At 43.7% G+C, this 24220-nt stretch overlaps 1 protein-coding gene across 3 annotated transcripts in view; it reads right to left on the bottom strand.

Moving 5' to 3' along the window:
- The window catches only part of LOC139754196 (neurotrypsin-like), a 108205-nt gene that overhangs the window by 21661 nt on the left and 62324 nt on the right, over nucleotides 1-24220 (bottom strand). For all 3 annotated transcript variants that reach the window (XR_011713852.1, XM_071671409.1, XM_071671408.1), the window contains exons 6-9: nucleotides 12637-12764; nucleotides 7820-7979; nucleotides 6876-7079; nucleotides 1507-1623 (exon numbers count right to left, since the gene is read on the bottom strand). Coding sequence is in view for 2 of the 3 variants with exons in the window: in XM_071671409.1 (XP_071527510.1) it covers nucleotides 1507-1623; nucleotides 6876-7079; nucleotides 7820-7979; nucleotides 12637-12764 (609 nt within the window). In the remaining variant the exon portion in view is untranslated. The remainder of the gene's footprint in view (nucleotides 1-1506; nucleotides 1624-6875; nucleotides 7080-7819; nucleotides 7980-12636; nucleotides 12765-24220) is intronic.

The raw sequence follows: 24220 nt of genomic DNA, 5'->3' as shown, positions 1-24220 counted from the left end.
GTGCATGTGTTATGCACGTAGACAGGTATGCATGCATTATGCACGTACCTATATATAACGGCAGACGTGCATGCTTTATGCACGTACCTTTATAATGAGAGGTGCATATGTATTATGTACCTACCTATATACAGTGTAATGAGATGTGTAAATGTGTTATGCACGTACCTGTATTATGAGATGTGTATATGTGTTATGCACGTACCTATGTAATGAGATGTGTATATGTGTTATGCACGTACCCATATAATGAGATGTGTATAAGTGTTATGCACATACCTATACAATGGTAGGTGTGCATGTGTTAAGCACGTACCTATAAAATTGCAGGTGCACTTGTGTTAAGCACGAACCTACATAATGGCAAGTGTGCATGTGTTAAGCACGAACTTATGTAAAGGAAGGTGTGGATGTGTTAAGCATATAAGTACATAATGGTAAGTGTGTGTGTGTGTGTGTGTGTGTGTGTGTGTGTGTGTGTGTGTGTTAGGCATGAACCTATATCATGCCAGGTGTGCATGTGTTCAGCATGTACATCCTTCGAATCTCCGCCAATCAACAACGCCTACAGTTTTCGAGGGGCCAACTTCACCAGTGGAGCCGCTTTTCCTTCCCCCATGACCACCTACAGAGTGACTTGGTTTAGTCGCAAATGAATGATGCAGCAGACATCACCGAGTCAGTCAGGCAGTCCACCTGTATCAGCCAACAAGTGCACCGATTTGGTGCCTGATATTTTGATCATGTTAAACCAGAGTCTAGGAGCCATTAGGGCGTCTCCACGGTCAGTAGCAGTCCCCTGTGTGATTCCTGACGCTTCATCTTCCCGGCAGGACTCAGTGGTGCTTCATCTCCCACGGCGCCCCTCAGCAGGACTCACATAGATCTTCGCTCCGCTCGTCTCGAGAAGCAACTGCCACTATTGGATTTACGGCCAAGCTCGAGGCGCTCCTGCAACTCAGGCACTAACGGCAGCCGCTACTCCCTCAAGTCCTTGGCATGCGTCAAATTTCTTTCCCATAGAAACTCCACGAGGAGCTGGCATCCACGCATATCTCCCATGGACTACCCCCTCACCACCTTCACCTACACCAGCACCGTGGGACACCTGCCACTCATGTATTCACTCATTCCATTTCACCTTTTCACCATAACCCTGTACCTTCAGTTGCTACACCTCCCCTCCCGCTACATCATCTGTGTACAGTATGCGGTAAAGCTCTGTGTTGTTGTTACTTGCGTTACCATAACCCTTTTCTCAGTTCCGTCACCAAACACAAAAATGACAAGACAAAATAACACATCTCAAGCCTCTATCAACAACAAAGGAGATTACCATCTCCCTTTAGAGTAATCTAATAACAATCTATATTTATTGTTTAGATAGAAAGCTGTGTTGTCGTATGTAACTTCATATTAAATATATATGACAAATGTCAGAGAAGACTTGGCTGAAAACTGATAAAGACTTCGACAATATGAAGGAAGACAAGAGCCTGACCTCACCTGAGCATCAAGGTCGTCAAAGCGAGTGTGGCAGATGGTACCCCACTTCCCGCCCAACTTCACCTCCAGCTGTCCAGAGCTCTGCGTCCGCCCTCCCTTCAGCCGTACCTCCATTCCCTGCAGGAGACGTCTGTTGGTTACCCCTGTGACCACTCGCTATGGTTTAGACCAGTGGAAGGCGATTAAAGCTTATATTACACATTCACATTAAATTACACGTCAACAATTCTAATGTTATGCCAGACCAGTAGTGGAGCACTGAGGTTATACTAGACCAGTAGTGGAGCACTGAGGTTATACTAGACCAGTAGTGGAGCACTGAGGTTATACTAGACCAGTAGTGGAGCACTGAGGTTATACTGGACCAGTAGTGGAGCACTGAGGTTATATTAGACCAGTAGTGGAGCACTGAGGTTATACTAGACCAGTAGTGGAGCACTGAGGTTATACTAGACCAGTAGTGGAGCACTGAGGTTATACTAGACCAGTAGTGGAGCACTGAGGTTATACTAGACCAGTAGTGGGGCACTGAGGTTATACTGGACCAGTAGTGGAGCACTGAGGTTATACTGGACCAGTAGTGGGGCACTGAGGTTATACTAGACCAGTAGTGGAGCACTGAGGTTATACTGGACCAGTAGTGGGGCACTGAGGTTATACTGGACCAGTAGTGGAGCACTGAGGTTATACTGGACCAGTAGTGGAGCACTGAGGCTATGTCAGACCAGTAGTGGGGCACTGAGGCTATATCAGACCAGTAGAGAGACACTGAGGTAATTATATTAGACCAATGGTGGGACATAGACGTGATACTGGACCAAAGCTTGGACACTGAGGTTTAACCAGTGGTGGGACACAGGATAGGAAAGTGGCCACCCCCCTCCCCCCCTACTGAACTCATGAGAAAAATGATGAAGGGATGGACACCACAGGACAAGAAGGCCTTCAGGGACATTATACAGCAAAGATTGGAAAGTCAATAATTCAACATCACTCCAATTTTCTGTCTATCTATCCTTTTTTCATTTACGAATATAAACTTAAGTACATCAACCTTTACATCTTAAATATCCCAGTTAAATCCCAGTAACCCTCCAAGACCAGGTGAAATTTATTCCAGAGTCTGAAAGGAGTGGAAGGAGGAAATTAGTCGTGCAACAACAAGCATAACTCATGAATCTCTACGTAGGTTCATGAGTCACTAACACATCACACAAAATGACAAATGTATTTCCACAATTTAGAATGGGTGATGGTTCTTCAGCCTCTGACTATCGCCTCGCTAGTGTCACGTCAGTACAGTATCGGGAAAGTTTCCAGATGTAGTACTGGAAGTTAAGACTAGAACTAAAACAAAGATAAAAAATCTATTAGATTTTTGACAATGTGGGTCTACAGAGGGCGGACCTTGTATTCAAAATTTGTTATCGTTTCAAAAATGTATTCGAAGTGGATGACAGTGATGAAAAGTATGATATCATTTACCTCGGCTTCAGTCAACACAGTTCTTCATGACAGGCTAGTCGAGAAAAGAGAAGTGAAATGCATTAGTGAGGAAGTTCTGAAATGGATCAAAACATGGCAGACTGACAGGACAGAGAGGATAAGCATGTATGGCTGACTAGTGGCGTTCCCAAGGCATCCATCCTGGGAACTATATCATTCATGACATATACATAGATGACTAAGACATGGGTGACACCTGTAGTACTGGTAGATTTACTAACGACAAGTTAATTAAGGTTAACTGATTAAATGAAAATGTGGCAAGTGAAATTTAGTACTAACAAATGTGGGAGATGCAACGGGGGTCCACCACAACAACATAGAGACTGGGAAATGAGTATGAGAGAGATCTTGAAGTACTGATATGCGCCGACCTAAAACCAATGCAATTATGAATAGACGTCTGAAGAGAAAAGCGAATAGAATATTGGAACTTATTTCTAAAATATTCATTTTAAGCATAAAGAGGATGTTATACAATATTCAGCAGCCAGTGTAGTGAGACCAACACACTGATATGCAGTGGAGTTCTGGATAATCGAATTGCAGGATGGATATAAATTCTCTTGAAAACATACAGAGAATGGTGACAAAAATAACCCCAAGCATAAGAAATCTTTCCAACAAAGAAAGACTAGGGAAATTAGAATTGTTTTCCGCGGAAAGGCGTGGAGCAATGAGTGATTTGATGGGTGTGATGGATGGATGAGTGGGCTAGATTACTGAAATGTCGGTAAAATACTCAGATTAGAACAGATACAGAACAACATTGATTTGGAATGAAGAGATGATGAGAGGAATAAGTTGACTACTAGAACTGTGAATTTAAGACTTGTAGAAAGTTTAAAGGAACTTGATTGGATGGCAACTTGAGTGAGTAGGTGGGTGCGGAAGGGAAAGTGTCTGGCAGGGTACAACAGGCCTAAATAAACTGACGAAGGTAATACCACAGGAATCTAGGTGTGTAGCTGTCCCTAGATTAAAGGTTCGAGGTTTGGTGGTAATTTTCTCTTTATGGTGTTGTTGAATCTAACTCTCAGTGTTCCAGTTGTGGGACTGGTCACTACTGCTCCCACAGTCCGGCCGGATTCCTTCACCAGTAATGTTATTTGTAAAGACATTTTTAAATGTTTCATCCTAGTCCTTCTGGTGACAACATCTAGCACTTTAGTTATTAATAGATTAGTATGTATGTCATCAAATCCATTGATTGATTTATAACATACTCTCATTTGTCTCCGTAATCAGCTTTTTTACGTTTGAATAGATCCAGCTGCTCTAGCATTCACCTTTGTGTCACAGTGAGGGATTCAGCTATGTGACTCGACGCTGTCCATGTTCAGCTATATCTGCACAAATGTGCACTCCACACTCCAAATTTCTGTACTTTACACGTGAAACTTCCGCCAGTGAAGTTAAATACCTGATTTGCATTTTTTGGTATCGGGTTCACGCTGCTGCGAAAACTTTAGATTATTTTCTTCATTATTTTGCCAATATCTTTGACTTATGATGCACTGTTGAGTGACCCCTTTCATTTTCTTCTCTGCCTTCTGTGTACCAGCTGGTAACACTCGTTATTTACACCCACATTAAAGGGCATTTGCCGCTTATTTCGTTGCTGAAGGTCATGTTGTAAACCTCATTAGTCCCTCTCCGTCGACACGGGCGCACTCTGTTATGTCAGCCGCCCATCCTGATATCTTGAAGTTTAGTTCGCAATAAAGTTCATCAATATGCATCATGAAAAGTTCTGGAGCCATCACTTGACCCCCAGGGAACACCCACCACTGGTAACTGCTCACCATCAATATACATTTCCATACATTACATTTCGTGTCCTGTCCGTCCCAGTGGCACTTCTAACCAGTTATGGATATTACCAACTCCTTCTATAGACTTGATTTTGCTCATCAGTTTACCGTGGGACACTTTGTCGTTGGTCTTCCTGAAGGCAATAGCAATAACGTCACGTCCTTTGTTCTGATCGGGCAACGAGAATATTTTTCTGCTGACTTATGATCCGTTACCGTAGTAAAGGCTGTTCCTACCGCTGGTGTACCCCGGCTGTGACAGTTACCACATTCTCTTCAAGAAACCCCCATGCTGTTGCCTCTTATTACTATCCCAAGAAGTTTGTATGTCAAGCCGCTGTCCGTTAGCTGCCGGGATGTTATCTGTTAGTTGCTGGTACACTGTTTGTTAGCTGTCAGGATGTTGTCTGTTAGTTGTTGGGACACTGTTTGTTAGCTGCAAGGATGTTGTCTGTTAGTTGTTGGGACACTTTGTTAGCTGCAAGGATGTTGTCTGTTAGTTGTTGGGACACTGTTTGTTAGCTGCAAGGATGTTGTCTGTTAGTTGTTGGGACACTGTTTGTTAGCTGCCAGGATGTTGTCTGTTAGTTGCTGGTACACTGTTTGTTAGCTGCCAGGATGTTGTCTAGTAGTTGTTGGGACACTGTTTGTTAGCTGCCAGGATGTTGTCTGTTAGTTGTTGGGACACTGTTTGTTAGCTGCCAGGACGTTGTCTGACAGTTATCGGCAAGCTGTCCGTTAGTTGCAAGGACAGTCTGTTGGTTGCCAGGCTGTTGTTCGTTAGTTCCCACATCGCCGTCTGTCAGTTGCCAGAATTCAGTGTTATGATCGATCCTCTCTCATTCCTGGAAGATTGTGGCCGCCATCCACGTCTGACAACTATGAGAGCGTGTGAGGAGTGAATCCGCCTTTACCTCCGCCATTGCACCTCTCCTGCCCTCACTCCGCGCTCACTCTCAGACTTACACTTCCCTCCTCAGTCTCCTATTCTCACCTTCCACTGCTTTAACATCTTCTCTGCTAGTGTCGCATATATCTGGATGCCCTGATGTATTGAACTCCTCACGTAATGGAGGGATTAGCTTTATGAGGTGCTTGAAACCGGCTGATAAAGCCAGATTGAATCAATCTGAGAATCAAGTCAAAGGCCAAATTCACACCATTGGACTTTGATGTGACCAAAAGGCCTTTGACTGACCCGTAAGGGTTAAAGGAGAAGCCATCTTTATTGCATCCTCATCTTCACTAGATCCCCGGCACAATGAGCCATCTACCGGACCTTATAGGTCGGGTTAAAGCCCATCCTTACTAGATTCTCATCTTCATTACATCATTTTTTCCCTACAACCTCATTTTCACAACACCACTTTCTTCCGCAATTGGACAGAAGCTTCCTCAAATAGACTGATGAAGCTAATAAGAAATAGTAATCCCTTTGACAGATGACAGGCACATATCCTTACAGATCCCGAACTTGACCAATATCAGTAAGAAGCTTAAACAAGGAACAAAGAAACAAAAAAACGCAAAAGAGCCAAATGTTAGATAAAACTTTTTTCATATTGACTTTCCCTGAAAAAGCAAAGAGCATTGCACTGCACAGTAGAGAGAAAGAAAGAACAAAGAGAGATTCTTTGTTTCTAGAACAGAGGTAATATGAGTGGACAAAGTCAATAAAAGTGTGTTGGCTATTCAAGCTTCATTGCACGTTGGTACGACAAAGGTAAAGTTCATATATGATGATAAGATGATCCTGAAAGTGTTAACACAACCCATCAGGCAAGGGATACAGGCACAAGTGATGGTTTTCACAGAATATTCATCCGAAAATTTGAGGAGATAAACCCAAGAGGCCAATACGTTCATATATACCTAAGCCACTACAGCTAACTGAGAAGCCAATAGGAACTCCTGCATATAGTGACTACACTAATTATGATGATTATACCAGAAATAACCACGAGAACGACGTCTGATATCCATGTTCCTCCTACAACCAACTATTCTCGTCATCTCTGTCAAAAGAAAGAATTAGTAACCTGGACTCACCCCATCGTAGCAGAAGACGGCCAGATCTTCCCTGTGTTCACAGTTGGTCACGTCCCAGTCTGAGCCAGGACACTGACCGAGCCACTCCTCGTTGCCCCTGCAGCCCGGTTCCTGCAGCCAGATCTTACCCTGACCTTGACCCAGGTAGGCCTGAGCGAAGGCCACTGTCCACCCAGAGCCATAGCCCAAGTTCCTACACAACACCTGTCGTGAGAAAATAGTGTCATCACAGTTTTCTAGTGTCAATTCCTTGATTAATTCTCAGTGAAATTATCAAAATGTCTAATATCGTGAGACCTGACTCAAGCACTGCCTCTTCTCCTGCTGCACTTTAAATCTCAGTAATGAAATTCCTCACCGGTGTCTCGGGTTGGGACGACTGGCCAGTGAGGCAAAACATCCTCCTCTATAAAGAGGTACAGGATACATAAAGGCCCGGTAGCTTTCAGGAACACCATGTAATCTACCCCTGGTGGGGTACAGGATATATCATAGCCAGCTGCCAGGAGCACCATGTAATCTACCCATGGAGGGTTACAGGATATGATATAGCCAGCTGCCAGGGCTACAGTGTAAGAAATGACCTGTATGACAGAGTATGATAAAGAAAGGCGAAAGCTATTGCATTACAGAACCGCCTGTTCCTGAGTTACATTGTCCTCAAGTGTCAGTGAATGAGAGAACTGCGTTTACACAGCAACAACTCTCCCAATGTAAGAAAAAAAAAACTGTTTTTCTTCCAGTTTAAGTACCGTCTTGTATTGCTTAAGAAACGGAAAGGTCCATGTTGCCTACTCGAGATGCTAGTGGAGGAAAAGATACGCCAGTACCGACCTCACTCGCGTTGAAGTGTTAATGATACAGTAGCAACATGATACAGTAGCAACATGATACAGTAGCACCATCATGACTTAACAGGTTCAGGTGGTGATGGGTAACGGTACCTTGGCGTCGGTGGCGAAGAAGTTGTCGTCACACACTGTGCCCCACTCCTGCTGGTGTTTGACGAACACAGTTCCCACGGTGGCCCCAGGGATGTTCAGGGCGGTGTTGCTCCTCAGTCTCGTCACACCCACGTCCTGGCACAGCTCTGCCGCCTCGTCGCTGGTCATAGGAAGATGGAAGTGTTTACGTCTGGCTACAAAGGAAAGTATTTGAATAATGCTACATAGAGTTGTACTTAGGTCTGGCTCCAGGGGGAAGTGCTCATGTACTGCTACAAAGTTTACATGAGAAAGATAGACACAACAGGAGGCCTGATTGGCCCACGACTGGGTTGTCTGGAAAAGAATACTCAGTTTAGCTTGATAAGAAAATGTAATCGCGCTAAGCAGTTTTATGATCTATCGCCAACTCCCCACAAAATAGGGAATGTGATCAGGGACCACTACACAGGGAAGGTGATCAGGGACCACTACACAGGGAAGGTGATCAGGGACCACTACATAGGGAAGGTGATCAGGGACCACTACACAGGGAAGGTGATCAGGGACCACTACATAGGGAAGGTGATCAGGGACCACTATACAGGGAAGGTGATCAGGGACCACTACATAGGGAAGGTGATCAGGGACCACTACATAGGGAAGGTGATCAGGGACCACTGCATAGGGAAGGTGATCAGGGACCACTGCATAGGGAAGGTGATCAGGGACCACTACATAGGGAAGGTGATCAGGGACCACTGCATAGGGAAGGTGATCAGGGACCACTGCATAGGGAAGGTGATCAGGGACCACTACATAGGGAAGGTGATCAGGGACCACTACGTAGGGAAGGTGATCAGGGACCACTGCATAGGGAAGGTGATCAGGGACCACTACATAGGGAAGGTGATCAGGGACCACTACATAGGGAAGGTGATCAGGGACCACTACACAGGGAAGGTGATCAGGGACCACTACATAGGGAAGGTGATCAGGGACCACTACATAGGGAAGGTGATCAGGGACCACTACACAGGGAAGGTGATCAGGGACCACTACATAGGGAGGATGATCAGGGACCACTACATAGGGAAGGTGATCAGGGACCACTACACAGGGAAGGTGATCAGGGACCACTACATAGGGAAGGTGATCAGGGACCACTACACAGGGAAGGTGATCAGGGACCACTACATAGGGAAGGTGATCAGGTACCACTACACAGGGAAGGTGATCAGGGACCACTACATAGGGAAGGTGATCAGGGACCACTACACAGGGAAGGTGATCAGGGACCACTACATAGGGAAGGTGATCAGGGACCACTATACAGGGAAGGTGATCAGGGACCACTACATAGGGAAGGTGATCAGGGACCACTACATAGGGAAGGTGATCAGGGACCACTACACAGGGAAGGTGATCAAGGACCACTACATAGGGAAGGTGATCAGGGACCACTACATAGGGAAGGTGATCAGGGACCACTGCATAGGGAAGGTGATCAGGGACCACTACATAGGGAAGGTGATCAGGGACCACTGCATAGGGAAGGTGATCAGGGACCACTACACAGGGAAGGTGATCAGGGACCACTACATAGGGAAGGTGATCAGGGACCACTATATAGGGAGGATGATCAGGGACCACTACACAGGGAAGGTGATCAGGGACCACTACATAGGGAGGGTGATCAAGGACCACTGCATAGGGAAGGTGATCAGGGACCACTACATAGGGAGGTGATCAGGGACCACTACATAGGGAAGGTGATCAGGGACCACTACACAGGGAAGGTGATCAGGGACCACTACATAGGGAAGGTGAGCAGGGACCACTACACAGGGAAGGTGATCAGGGACCACTACATAGGGAAGGTGATCAGGGACCACTACACAGGGAAGGTGATCAGGGACCACTACATAGGGAAGGTGATCAGGGACCACTACATAGGGAAGGTGATCAGGGACCACTACATAGGGAAGGTGATCAGGGACCACTACACAGGGAAGGTGATCAGGGACCACTACATAGGGAAGGTGATCAGGGACCACTACACAGGGAAGGTGATCAGGGACCACTACATAGGGAAGGTGATCAGGGACCACTACATAGGGAAGGTGATCAGGGACCACTACATAGGGAGGATGATCAGGGACCACTACATAGGGAAGGTGATCAGGGACCACTACATAGGGAAGGTGATCAGGGACCACTACATAGGGAAGGTGATCAGGGACCACTACATAGGGAAGGTGATCAGGGACCACTACATAGGGAAGGTGATCAGGGACCACTACATAGGGAAGGTGATCAGGGACCACTACACAGGGAAGGTGATCAGGGACCACTACATAGGGAGGATGATCAGGGACCACTACATAGGGAATGTGATCAGGGACCACTACACAGGGAAGGTGATCAAGGACCACTGCATAGAGAAGGTGATCAGGGACCACTACATAGGGAAGGTGATCAGGGACCACAACATAGGGAAGGTGATCAGGGACCACTACATAGGGAAGGTGATCAAGGACCACTACACAGGGAAGGTGATCAGGGACCACAACATAGGGAAGGTGATCAGGGACCACTACATAGGGAAGGTGATCAGGGACCACTACATAGGGAAGGTGATCAGGGACCACTACATAGGGAAGGTGATCAGGGACCACTACATAGGGAAGGTGATCAGGGACCACTACATAGGGAAGGTGATCAGGGACCACTACACAGGGAAGGTGATCAAGGACCACTACATAGGGAAGGTGATCAGGGACCACTACACAGGGAAGGTGATCAAGGACCACTACATAGGGAAGGTGATCAGGGACCACTACATAGGGAAGGTGATCAGGGACCACTACATAGGGAGGATGATCAGGGACCACTACATAGGGAAGGTGATCAGGGACCACTACATAGGGAAAGTGATCAGGGACCACTACATAGGGAAGGTGATCAGGGACCACTACATAGGGAAGGTGATCAGGGACCACTGCATAGGGAAGGTGATCAGGGACCACTACACAGGGAAGGTGATCAGGGACCACTACATAGGGAAGGTGATCAGGGACCACTACATAGGGAAGGTGATCAGGGACCACTACATAGGGAAGGTGATCAGGGACCACTACATAGGGAAGGTAATCAGGGACCACTACATAGGGAAGGTGATCAGGGACCACTACATAGGGAAGGTGATCAGGGACCACTACATAGGGAAGGTGATCAGGGACCACTACATAGGGAAGGTGATCAGGGACCACTACATAGGGAAGGTAATCAGGGACCACTACATAGGGAAGGTGATCAGGGACCACTACATAGGGAAGGTGATCAGGGACCACTACATAGGGAAGGTGATCAGGGACCACTACATAGGGAAGGTGATCAGGGACCACTACATAGGGAAGGTGATCAGGGACCACTACATAGGGAAGGTGATCAGGGACCACTACATAGGGAAGGTGATCAGGGACCACTACATAGGGAAGGTGATCAGGGACCACTACATAGGGAAGGTGATCAGGGACCACTACATAGGGAAGGTGATCAGGGACCACTACATAGGGAAGGTGATCAGGGACCACTATACAGGGAAGGTGATCAGGGACCACTACATAGGGAGGATGATCAGGGACCACTACATAGGGAAGGTGATCAGGGACCACTACATAGGGAAGGTGATCAGGGACCACTATACAGGGAAGGTGATCAGGGACCACTACATAGGGAAGGTGATCAGGGACCACTACATAGGGAAGGTGATCAGGGACCACTACATAGGGAAGGTGATCAGGGACCACTACATAGGGAAGGTGATCAGGGACCACTACATAGGGAAGGTGATCAGGGACCACTACATAGGGAAGGTGATCAGGGACCACTACATAGGGAAGGTGATCAGGGACCACTACATAGGGAAGGTGATCAGGGACCACTACATAGGGAAGGTGATCAGGGACCACTACATAGGGAAGGTGATCAGGGACCACTACATAGGGAAGGTGATCAGGGACCACTACATAGGGAAGGTGATCAGGGACCACTACATAGGGAAGGTGATCAGGGACCACTACACAGGGAAGGTGATCAGGGACCACTACATAGGGAAGGTGATCAGGGACCACTACACAGGAATGATGATAGTTGGCCACTATTGTCACAGGGAAGGTGACCAGGAACTTTTATTATAGAAACGTGATCAGGGTTGACTTGTCAGGGCTCACATGTTGTCATGGCTCACATGTTGTCAGATACTACCTGCTGTCAGGACACACATGTTGTCATGATTCACCTGTTGTCAGGACTCACACGTTGTCAGGACTCACTTGTTGTCAGGGCTCACATGTTGTCAGGATTCACCTGTTGCCAGGGCTCACATGTTGTCAGAACTCACCTGTTGTCAGGATTCACATATTGTCAAGGTTCACCTGTTGTCAAGACTCACATGTTGTCAGGAATTACCTGTTGTCAGGACTCACATGTTGTCAGGATTCACATGGTGTCAGGACTCACCTCTTGTCGGGGCTCACATGTTGTCAGGACTCACATGTCAGGATTCATCTGTTGTCAGGGCACAAATGTTGTCAGAACTCACCTGTTGTCAGAGCTCACATGTTGTCAGAACTCATCTGTTGTCAGGATTCACATGTTGTCAGGACTCATATGTCAGGATTCATCTGTTGTCAGGGCTCACATGTTGTCAGAACTCATCTGTTGTCAGGATTCATATGTTGTCAGGACTCATATGTCAGGATTCATCTGTTGTCAGGGCTCACATGTTGTCAGAACTCACCTGTTGTCAGGACTCACATGTTGTCAGAACTCACCTGTTGTCAGAGCAGTCAGGGGTTTGGTCACACACTCGGTCTCTGGAGATACAGGAGGAGGAGGAAGCGCAGGGAAACAGCTGCGGTTCACACTGGGACTCGGGCCTGCGACACACCACTCCCGCCACCTGCACCACATTAACCAAAGCTGTTTCTTAAACTCATCATCAATTATTTTCCAGATGAAAGTATGCAAGTCTTGTGCTTGCCACAATAATCCTACTTAGCTGAAAATCTAATGCTGCCTTTAAATATAAGGAGAAACATCCTACATTTTAATGTTCAAAGCACTCCCTCCCTGCCAATATATTCCTCAAAAATACTTACATCAAAGCCGTAATATACGATTAAAGTGGTCTCAGTGAATTACAAGGTACATTTACTTATATGTATAAGATTAAACAAACAAAAATTGAAAGATATGAAAGAATTGAAAAGCAAAATAGAAATACAATCAACCCAGCCATGTATACGAGTGTATATATATATATATATATATATATATATATATATATATATATATATATATATATATATATATATATATATATGTATATATATATATACATATATATATGGATATATATATATATATATATATATATATATATATATATATATATATATATATATATATATATATATATTTCTTTTTTTTTTTTTGATTTGTCGCTGTCTCCCGCGTTTGCGAGGTAGCGCAAGGAAACAGACGAAAGAAATGGCCCAACCCACCCCCATACACATGTATATACATACGTCCACACACGCAAATATACATACCTACACAGCTTTCCATGGTTTACCCCAGACGCTTCACATGCCCTGATTCAATCCACTGACAGCACGTCAACCCCGGTATACCACATCGATCCAATTCACTCTATTCTTTGCCCTCCTTTCACCCTCCTGCATGTTCAGGCCCCGATCACACAAAATCTTTTTCACTCCATCTTTCCACCTCCAATTTGGTCTCCCACTTCTCTTCGTTCCCTCCACCTCCGACACATATATCCTCTTGGTCAATCTTTCCTCACTCATTCTCTCCATGTGCCCAAACCATTTCAAAACACCCTCTTCTGCTCTCTCAACCACGCTCTTTTCATTTCCACACATCTCTCTTACCCTTACGTTACTTACTCGATCAAACCACCTCACACCACACATTGTCCTCAAACATCTCATTTCCAGCACATCCATCCTCCTGCGCACAACTCTATCCATAGCCCACGCCTCGAACCATACAACATTGTTGAAACCACTATTCCTTCAAACATACCCATTTTTGCTTTCCGAGATAATGTTCTCGACTTCCACACATTCTTCAAGGCTCCCAGGATTTTCGCCCCCTCCCCCACCCTATGATCCACTTCCGCTTCCATGGTTCCATCCGCTGCCAGATCCACTCCCAGATATCTAAAACACTTTACTTCCTCCAGTTTTTCTCCATTCAAACTTACCTCCCAATTGACTTGACCCTCAACCCTACTGTACCTAATTACCTTGCTCTTATTCACATTTACTGTTAACTTTCTTCTTTCACACACTTTACAAACTCAGTCACCAGCTTCTGCAGTTTCTCACATGAATCAGCCACCAGCGCTGTATCATCAGCGAACAACAACTGACTCACTTCCCAAGCTCTCTCATCCACAACAGACTTCATACTTGACCCTCTTTCCAAAGCTCTTGCATTCACCTCCCTAACAACCCCATCCATAAACAAATTAAACAACCATGGGGACATCACACACCCCTGCCGCAAACCTACATTCACTGAGAACCAATCACTTTCCTCTCTTCCTACACGTACACATGCCTTACATCCTCGATAAAAACTTTTCACTGCTTCTAACAACTTGCCTCCCACACCATATATTCTTAATACCTTCCACAGAGCATCTCTATCAACTCTATCATATGCCTTCTCCCGATCCATAAATGCTACATACAAATCCATTTGCTTTTCTAAGTATTTCTCACATACATTCTTCAAAGCAAACACCTGATCCACACATCCTTTACCACTTCTGAAACCACACTGCTCTTCCCCAGTCTGATGCTCTGTACATGCCTTCACCCTCTCAATCAATACCCTCCCATATAATTTACCAGGAATACTCAACAAACTTATACCTCTGTAATTTGAGCACTCACTCTTATCCCCTTTGCCTTTGTACAATGACACTATGCACGCATTCCGCCAATCCTCAGGCACCTCACCATGAGTCATACATACATTAAATAACCTTACCAACCAGTCAATAATAGTCATCCCCTTTTTTAATAAATTCCACTGCAATACCATCCAAACCTGCTGCCTTGCCGGCTTTCATCTTCCGCAAAGCTTTTACTACATCTTCTCTGTTTACCAAATCATTTTCCCTAACCCTCTCACTTTGCACACCACCTCGACCACAACACCCTATATCTGCCACTCTATCATCAAACACATTCAACAAACCTTAAAAATACTCACTCCATCTCCTTCTCATATCACCACTACTTGTTATCACCTCCCCATTTGCGCCCTTCACTGAAGTTCCCATTTGCTCCCTTGTCTTACACACTTTATTTACCTCCTTCCAGAACATCTTTTTATTCTCCCTAAAATTTAATGATACTCTCTCACCCCAACTCTCATTTGCCTTCTTTTTCACCTCTTGCACCTTTCTCTTTACCTCCTGTCTCTTTCTTTTATACATCTCCCACTCAATTGCATTTTTTCCCTGCAAAAATCGTCCAAATGCCTCTCTCTTCTCTTTCACTAATAATCTTACTTCTTCATCCCACCACTCACTACCCTTTCTAATCAACCCACCTCTCACTCTTCTCATGCCACAAGCATCTTTTGCGCAATCCATCACTGATTCCCTAAATACATCCCATTCCTCCCCCACTCCCCTTACTTCCATTGTTCTCACCTTTTTCCATTCTGTACTCAGTCTCTCCTGGTACTTCCTCACACAAGTCTCCTTCCCAAGCTCACTTACTCTCACCACCCTCTTCACCCTAACATTCACTCTTCTTTTCTGAAAACCCATACAAATCTTCACCTTAGCCTCCACAAGATTATGATTAGACATCCCTCCAGCTGCACCTCTCAGCACATTAACATCCAAAAGTCTCTCTTTCGCGCGCCTGTCAATTAACACGTAATCCAATAACGCTCTCTGGCCATCTCTCCTACTTACATACGTATACTTATGTATATCTCGCTTTTTAAACCAGCTATATATATATATATATATATATATATATATATATATATATATATATATATATATATATATATATATATATATATATATATATATATATATATATATATATATATATATATATATATATATATATATATATATATATATATATATATATATATATATGCATCATACTATTCGCCACTTCCCGCGTTAGCGAAGCAAAGTTAAGAACAAACCACTAAGCCTTTGGGGAATATCTTCACTTGGCCCTCTTCTCTGTTCATTCTTTTGGAAAATCAAAAACAAGAGGGGAAGATTTCAAACCCCCCGCTCCCTCTTCTCTTAGTCGCCCTCTGCGACACGTAGGGAATACAATATATGGGAATACATTCTCCCCAATCCGAAGGGATAGTATATATATATATATATATATATATATATATATATATATATATATATATATATATATATATATATATATATATATATATATATATATATGTATATATATATATATATATATATATATATATATATATATATATATATATATATGTATATATATATATTCCCTGCGTGTCGTAGAAGGCGACTAAAAGGGAAGGGAGCGGGGGGCTGGAAATCCTCCCCTCTCGTTTTTTTTTTTTTTTTCCAAAAGAAGGAACAGAGAAGAGGGCCAGGTGAGGATATTCCCTCAAAGGCCCAGTCCTCTGTTCTTAACGCTACCTCGCTATCGCGGGAAATGGCGAATAGTATAAAAAAAAATATATATATATATATATATATTCGTGTCTTCTGTACGAATGTGGAATGGCCTTTGTGCATGATATGGAGCAGCAGCAGCAGCAAGAAACACATGTGACCACTGCCGACTCGACAGAACTTAGTTGATAATAGAAAAAGTGAACTGACGTGAGTCAGAGGATCATCTCGTCCCCATCACATCATTCAGAGCGATACCAGTTTGCATCAGCCTTCACTCCTGCCTGCAGTAGCATGCTTTCTGACATGTTTCATGAGCTCCTCTTCGCCAACGGAACTACCTTGGCCCACCAGTGATGCTACTACGTTTGTGAATCAAGAACCATTGCAACACAAACCTCGCCATGTGGTAGAGTGTCCCGCAGTGTATCGTGACAGACTTCCCCAGAACTTTTTTTAAAGGGGAAGTAAATGTTTATAGTTGTGTTACTGGAGTGATAGTTTTCATACATGGTGCTTTGACAAGAAAATAGTGAAATTGGAAAAAATGTAGCTTAGACATTGAAGCTTATTGATACAGTGGTTAAATTGATGAGAACTACTATTGACGTTTGTGTAAATAAATTAAACATTTCCTTTCCATAGCCAGAGGTTGAACCATTATGTGACATTCATTTTTTCATTTCATTTCAAGCTAGAAGTTTCAGTTTTCTAAATTGTTTCTTACATTTTTCACATGTATATATATGTATGTGTGTGTGTGTGTATATGTCCGTGTGTGTGTGTATGTGTGTGTATGTGTATACATATATGTATATTATCCCTGGGGATAGGGGTGAAAGAAAACTTCCCACGCATTCCTCGCGTGTCGTAGAAAGCGAATAGAGGGGACGGGAGCGGGGGGCTAGAAATCCTCCCCTCCTTGTATTTTTCTTTTTAACTTTCTGAAATAGGAAACAGGAGAAGGAGTCACGCGGGGAGTGCTCATCCTCCTCGAAGGCTCAGATTGGGGTGCCTAAATGTGTGTGGATGTATCCAAGATGTGAAAAAAGGAGAGATAGGTAGTATGTTTGAGGAAAGGACCTGGATGTTTTGGCTCTGAGTAAAACGAAGCTCAAGGGTAAAGGGGAAGAGTGGTTTGGGAATGTCTTGGGAGTAAAGTCAGGGGTTAGTGAGAGGACAAGAGCAAGGGAAGGAGTAGCAGTACTCCTGAAACAGGAGTTGTGGAAGTATGTGATAGAATGTAAGAAAGTAAATTCTCGATTAATATGGGTAAAACTGAAAGTTGATGGAGAAAGATGGGTGATTATTGGTGCATATGCACCTGGGCAAGAGAAGAAAGATCATGAGAGGCAAGTGTTTTGGGAGCAGCTGAATGAGTGTGTTAGTGGTTTTGATGCACGAGACCGGGTTATAGTGTTCGGTGATTTGAATGCAAAGGTGAGTAATGTGGCAGTTGAGGGAATAATTGGTATACATGGGGTGTTCAGTGTTGTAAATGGAAATGGTGAAGAGCTTGTAGATTTATGTGCTGAAAAAGGACTGATGATTGGGAATACCTGGTTTAAAAAGCGAGATATACATAAGTATACTTATGTAAGTAGGAGAGATGGCCAGAGAGCGTTATTGGATTACGCGTTAATTGACAGGCGCGCGAAAGAGAGACTTTTGGATGTTAATGTGCTGAGAGTGCAACTGGAGGGATGTCTGATCATTATCTTGTGGAGGCTAAGGTGAAGATTTGTATGGGTTTTCAGAAAAGAAGAGTGAATGTTGGGGCGAAGAGGGTGGTGAGAGTAAGTGAGCTTGGGAAGGAGACTTGTGTGAGGAAGTACCAGGAGAGACTGAGTACAGAATGGAAAAAGGTGAGAACAATGGAAGTAAGGGGAGTGGGGGAGGAATGGGATGTATTTAGGGAATCAGTGATGGATTGCGCAAAAGATGCTTGTGGCATGAGAAGAGTGGGAGGTGGATTGATTAGAAAGGGTAGTGAGTGGTGGGATGAAGAAGTAAGAGTATTAGTGAAATAGAAGAGAGAGGCATTTGGACGATTTTTGCAGGGAAAAAATGCAATTGAGTGGGAGACGTATAAAAGAAAGAGACAGGAGGTCAAGAGAAAGGTGCAAGAGGTGAAAAAAAGGGCAAATGAGAGTTGGGGTGAGAGAGTATCATTAAATTTTAGGGAGAATAAAAAGATGTTCTGGAAGGAGGTAAATAAAGTGCGAAAGACAAGGGAGCAAATGGGAACTTCAGTGAAGGGCGCAAATGGGGAGGTGATAACAAGTAGTGGTGATGTGAGAAGGAGATGGAGTGAGTATTTTGAAGGTTTGTTGAATGTGTTTGATGATAGAGTGGCAGATATAGCGTGTTTTGGTCGAGGTGGTGTGCAAAGTGCGAGGGTTAGGGAAAATGAGTTGGTAAACAGAGAAGAGGTAGTAAAAGCTTTGCGGAAGATGAAAGCCGGCAAGGCAGCAGGTTTGGATGGTATTGCAGTGGAATTTATTAAAAAAGGGGGTGACTGTATTGTTGACTGGTTGGTAAGGTTATTTAATGTATGTATGACTCATGGTCAGGTGCCTGAGGATTGGCGGAATGCGTGCATAGTGCCATTGTACAAAGGCAAAGGGGATAAGAGTGAGTGCTCAAATTACAGAGGTATAAGTTTGTTGAGTATTCCTGGCAAATTATATGGGAGGGTATTGATTGAGAGGGTGAAGGCATGTACAGAGCATCAGACTGGGGAAGAGCAGTGTGGTTTCAGAAGTGGTAAAGGATGTGTGGATCAGGTGTTTGCTTTGAAGAATGTATGTGAGAAATACTTAGAAAAGCAAATGGATTTGTATGTAGCATTTATGGATGTGGAGAAGGCATATGACAGAGTTGATAGAGATGCTCTGTGGAAGGTATTAAGAATATATGGTGTGGGAGGCAAGTTGTTAGAAGCAGTGAAAAGTTTTTATCGAGGATGTAAGGCATGTGTACGTGTAGGAAGAGAGGAAAGTGATTGGTTCTCAGTGAATGTAGGTTTGCGGCAGGGGTGTGTGATGTCTCCATGGTTGTTTAATTTGTTTATGGATGGGGTTGTTAGGGAGGTAAATGCAAGAGTTTTGGAAAGAGGGGCAAGTATGAAGTCTGTTGGGGATGAGAGAGCTTGGGAAGTGAGTCAGTTGTTGTTCGCTGATGATACAGCGCTGGTGGCTGATTCATGTGAGAAACTGCAGAAGCTGATGACTGAGTTTGGTAAAGTGTGTGAAAGAAGAAAGTTAAGAGTAAATGTGAATAAGAGCAAGGTTATTAGGTACAGTAGGGTTGAGGGTCAATTCAATTGGGAGGTGAGTTTGAATGGAGAAAAACTGGAGGAAGTGAAGTGTTTTAGATATCTGGGAGTGGATCTGGCAGCGGATGGAACCATGGAAGCGGAAGTGGATCATAGGGTGGGGGAGGGGGCGAAAATTCTGGGAGCCTTGAAGAATGTGTGGAAGTCGAGAACATTATCTCGGAAAGCAAAAATGGGTATGTTTGAAGGAATAGTGGTTCCAACAATGTTGTATGGTTGCGAGGCGTGGACTATGGATAGAGTTGTGCGCAGGAGGATGGATGTGCTGGAAATGAGATGTTTGGGACAATGTGTGGTGTGAGGTGGTTTGATCGAGTAAGTAACGTAAGGGTAAGAGAGATGTGTGGAAATAAAAAGAGCGTGGTTGAGAGAGCAGAAGAGGGTGTTTTGAAATGGTTTGGTCACATGGAGAGAATGAGTGAGGAAAGATTGACCAAGAGGATATATGTGTCGGAGGTGGAGGGAACGAGGAGAAGAGGGAGACCAAATTGGAGGTGGAAAGATGGAGTGAAAAAGATTTTGTGTGATCGGGGCCTGAACATGCAGGAGGGTGAAATGAGGGCAAAGAATAGAGTGAATTGGAGCGATGTGGTATACCGGGGTTGACGTGCTGTCAGTGGATTGAATCAAAGCATGTGTATGGGGGTGGGCTGGGCCATTTCTTTCGTCTGTTTCCTTGCGCGGGAGACAGCAAAAAAAAAAAAAAAAAAAAAAAGAAAATATATATATATATATATATATATATATATATATATATATATATATATATATATATATATATATATATATATATATATATATATATATATATATATATATATATATATATATATATATTTCCCTGGGGATAGGGGAGAAAGAATACTTCCCACGTATTCCCTGCGTGTCGTAGAAGGCGACTAAAAGGGAAGGGAGCGGGGGGCTGGAAATCCTCCCCTCTCGTTTTTTTTTTTTAATTTTCCAAAAGAGGGAACGGAGAGGAGAGCCAGGTGAGGATATTCCCTCAAAGGCCCAGTCCTCTGTTCTTAACGCTACCTCGCTATCGCGGGAAATGGCGAATAGTATGAAAAAAAAAATATATATATATGTAAATATATATATTCATTTATTTATTTATTTATTTTGCTTTGTCGCTGTCTCCCGCGTTAGCGAGGTAGCGCAAGGAAATAGTCGAAAGAATGGCCCAACCCACCCACATACACATGTATATACATACACGTCCACACACGCAAATATACATACCTATACATCTCAATATACACATATTTATACACAGACATATATATATATATACACATGTACATAATTCATACTGTCTGCATTCATTTATTCCCATCGCTACCTCGCCACACATGGAATAACAACCCCCTTCCCCCCTCATGTGTGCGAGGTAGCGCCAGGAAAAGACAACAAAGGCCCCATTCCTTCACACTCAGTCTCTATCTGTCATGTAATAATGCACCAAAATCACAGCTCCCTTTCCACATCCAGGCCACAGAGAACTTTCCATGGTTTACGCCAGACGCTTCACATGCCCTGGTTCAATCCATTGACAGCACGTCGACCCCGGTATACCATATCGTTCCAATTCACTCTATTCCTTGCACGCCTTTCACCCTCCTGCATGTTCAGGACCCCGATCACTCAAAATCTTTTTCGCTCCATCTTTCCACCTACAATTTGGTCTCCCACTTCTCCTCGTTCCCTCCACCTCTGACACATATATCCTCTTGGTCAATCTTTCCTCACCCATTCTCTCCATGTGACCAAACCATTTCAAAACACCCTCTTCTGCTCTCTCAACCACGCTCTTTTTATTTCCACACATCTCTCTTACCCTTACATTACTTACTCGATCAAACCACCTCACACCACATATTGTCCTCAAACACCTCATTTCCAGCACATCCACCCTCCTGGGCACAACTCTATCCACAGCCCACGCCTCGCAACCATACAACATTGTTGGAACCACTATTCCTTCAAACATAAACCATTTTTGCTTTCCGAGATAATGTTCTCGACTTCCAAACATTCTTTAAGGCTCCCAGAATTTTCGCCCCCTCCCCCACCCTATGATTCACTTCTTCTTCCATGGTTACATCCGCTGCCAGATCCACTCCCAGATATCTAAAACACTTTACTTCCTCCAGTTTTTCTCCATTCAAATTTACCTCCCAATTGACTTCACCCTCAACCCTACTGTACCTAATAACCTTGCTCTTATTCACAGTTACTCTTAACTTTCTTCTTTCACACACTTTACCAAACTCAGTCACCAGCTTCTGCAGTTTCTCACATGAATCAGCCACCAGAGCTGTATCATCAGCGAACAATTGACTCACTTCCCAAGCTCTCTCATCCACAACAGACTTCATACTTGCCCTCTTTCTAAAACTCTTGCATTCACCTCCCTAACAACCCCATCCATAAACAAATTAAACAACCATGGAGACATCACACAACCCTGCCGCAAACCTACATTCACTGGGAACCAATCACTTTCCTCTCTTCCTACACGTACACATGCCTTATATCCTCGATAAAAACTTTTCACTGCTTCGAACAACTTGCCTCCCACACCCTATATTCTTGATACCTTCCACAGAGCATCTCTATCAACTCTGTCATATGCCTTCTCCAGATCCATAAATGCTACATACAAATCCATTTACTTTTCTAAGTATTTCTCACATACATTCTTCAAAGCAAACACCTGATCCACACATCCTCTACCTCTTCTGAAACCACACTGCTCTTCCCCAATCTGATGCTCTGTACATGCTTTCACCCTCTCAATCAATACCCTCCCATATAATTTACCAGGAACACTCAACAAACTTATACCTCTGTAATTTGAGCACTCACTCTTATCCCCTTTGCCTTTTTACAATGGCACTATGCAAGCATTCCGCCAATCCTCAGGCACCTCACCATGAATCATACATACATCAAATAACCTTACCAACCGGTCAACAATACAGTCACCCCCAGTCAACAATACAGTCACCTGCTGCCTTGCCGGCTTTCATCTTCCGTAAAGCTTTTACTACCTCTTCTCTATTTACCAAATCATTTTCCCTAACCCTCTCACTTTGCACACCACCTCCGCCACAACACCCTACATCTGCCTCTCTATCATCAAATACATTCAACAAACCTTCAAAATACTCACTCCATCTCCTTCTCACATCACCACTACTTGTTATCACCTCCCCATTAGCCCCCTTCACTGAAGTTCCCATTTGCTCCCTTGTCTTACGCACTTTATTTACCTCCTTCCAAAACATCTTTTTATTGTCCCTAGATTTTAATGATACTCTCTCACCCCAACTCTCATTTGCACTCTTTTTCACCTCTTGCACCTTTCTCTTGACCTCCTGCCTCTTTCTTTTATACATCTCCCACTCATTTGCATTTTTTCCCTGCAAAAATCATCCAAATGTTTCTCTCTTCTCTTTCACTAATAATCTTACTTCTTCATCCCACCACTCAGTACCCTTTCTAATCAACCCGCCTCCCACGCTTCTCATGCCACACGCATCTTTTGCGCAAGCCATCACTGATTCCCTAAATACATCCCATTCCTCCCCCACTCCCCTTACCTCCTTTGTTCTCACTTTTTCCATTCTGTACTCAGTCTCTCCTGGTACTTCCTCACACAAGTCTCCTTCCCAAGCTCACTTACTCTCACCACTCTCTTCACCCCAACACTCTCTCTTCTTTTCTGAAAACCCATACAAATCTTCACCTTCGCTTCCACAAGATTATGATCAGACATCCTCCAGTTGCACCTCTCAGCACATTAACATCCAAAAGTCTCTCTTTCGCGCTGCCTATCAATTAACACGTAATCCAATAAAGCTCTCTGGCCATCTCTCCTACTTACATACGTATACTTATGTATATCTCGCTTTTTAACAGCTATATATATATATATATATATATATATATATATATATATATATATATATATATATATATATATATATATATATATATATATATATATATATGTATATATATATATATATATATATATATATATATATATATATATATATATATATATATATATATATATATATGCATCATACTATTCGCCACTTCCCGCGTTAGCGAAGCAAAGTTAAGAACAAACCACTAAGCCTTTGGGGAATATCTTCACTTGGCCCTCTTCTCTGTTCATTCTTTTGGAAAATCAAAAACAAGAGGGGAAGATTTCAAACCCCCCGCTCCCTCTTCTCTTAGTCGCCCTCTGCGACACGTAGGGAATACAATATATGGGAATACATTCTCCCCAATCCGAAGGGATAGTATATATATATATATATATATATAT

The sequence above is a fragment of the Panulirus ornatus genome, chromosome 16 (assembly GCF_036320965.1).
Source record: "Panulirus ornatus isolate Po-2019 chromosome 16, ASM3632096v1, whole genome shotgun sequence".
In the NCBI taxonomy this organism is placed as follows: domain Eukaryota; kingdom Metazoa; phylum Arthropoda; class Malacostraca; order Decapoda; family Palinuridae; genus Panulirus; species Panulirus ornatus.
The sequence above is the reverse complement of the archived record's forward strand: the minus strand, read 5'-3'. Positions and strand labels throughout refer to the sequence as shown.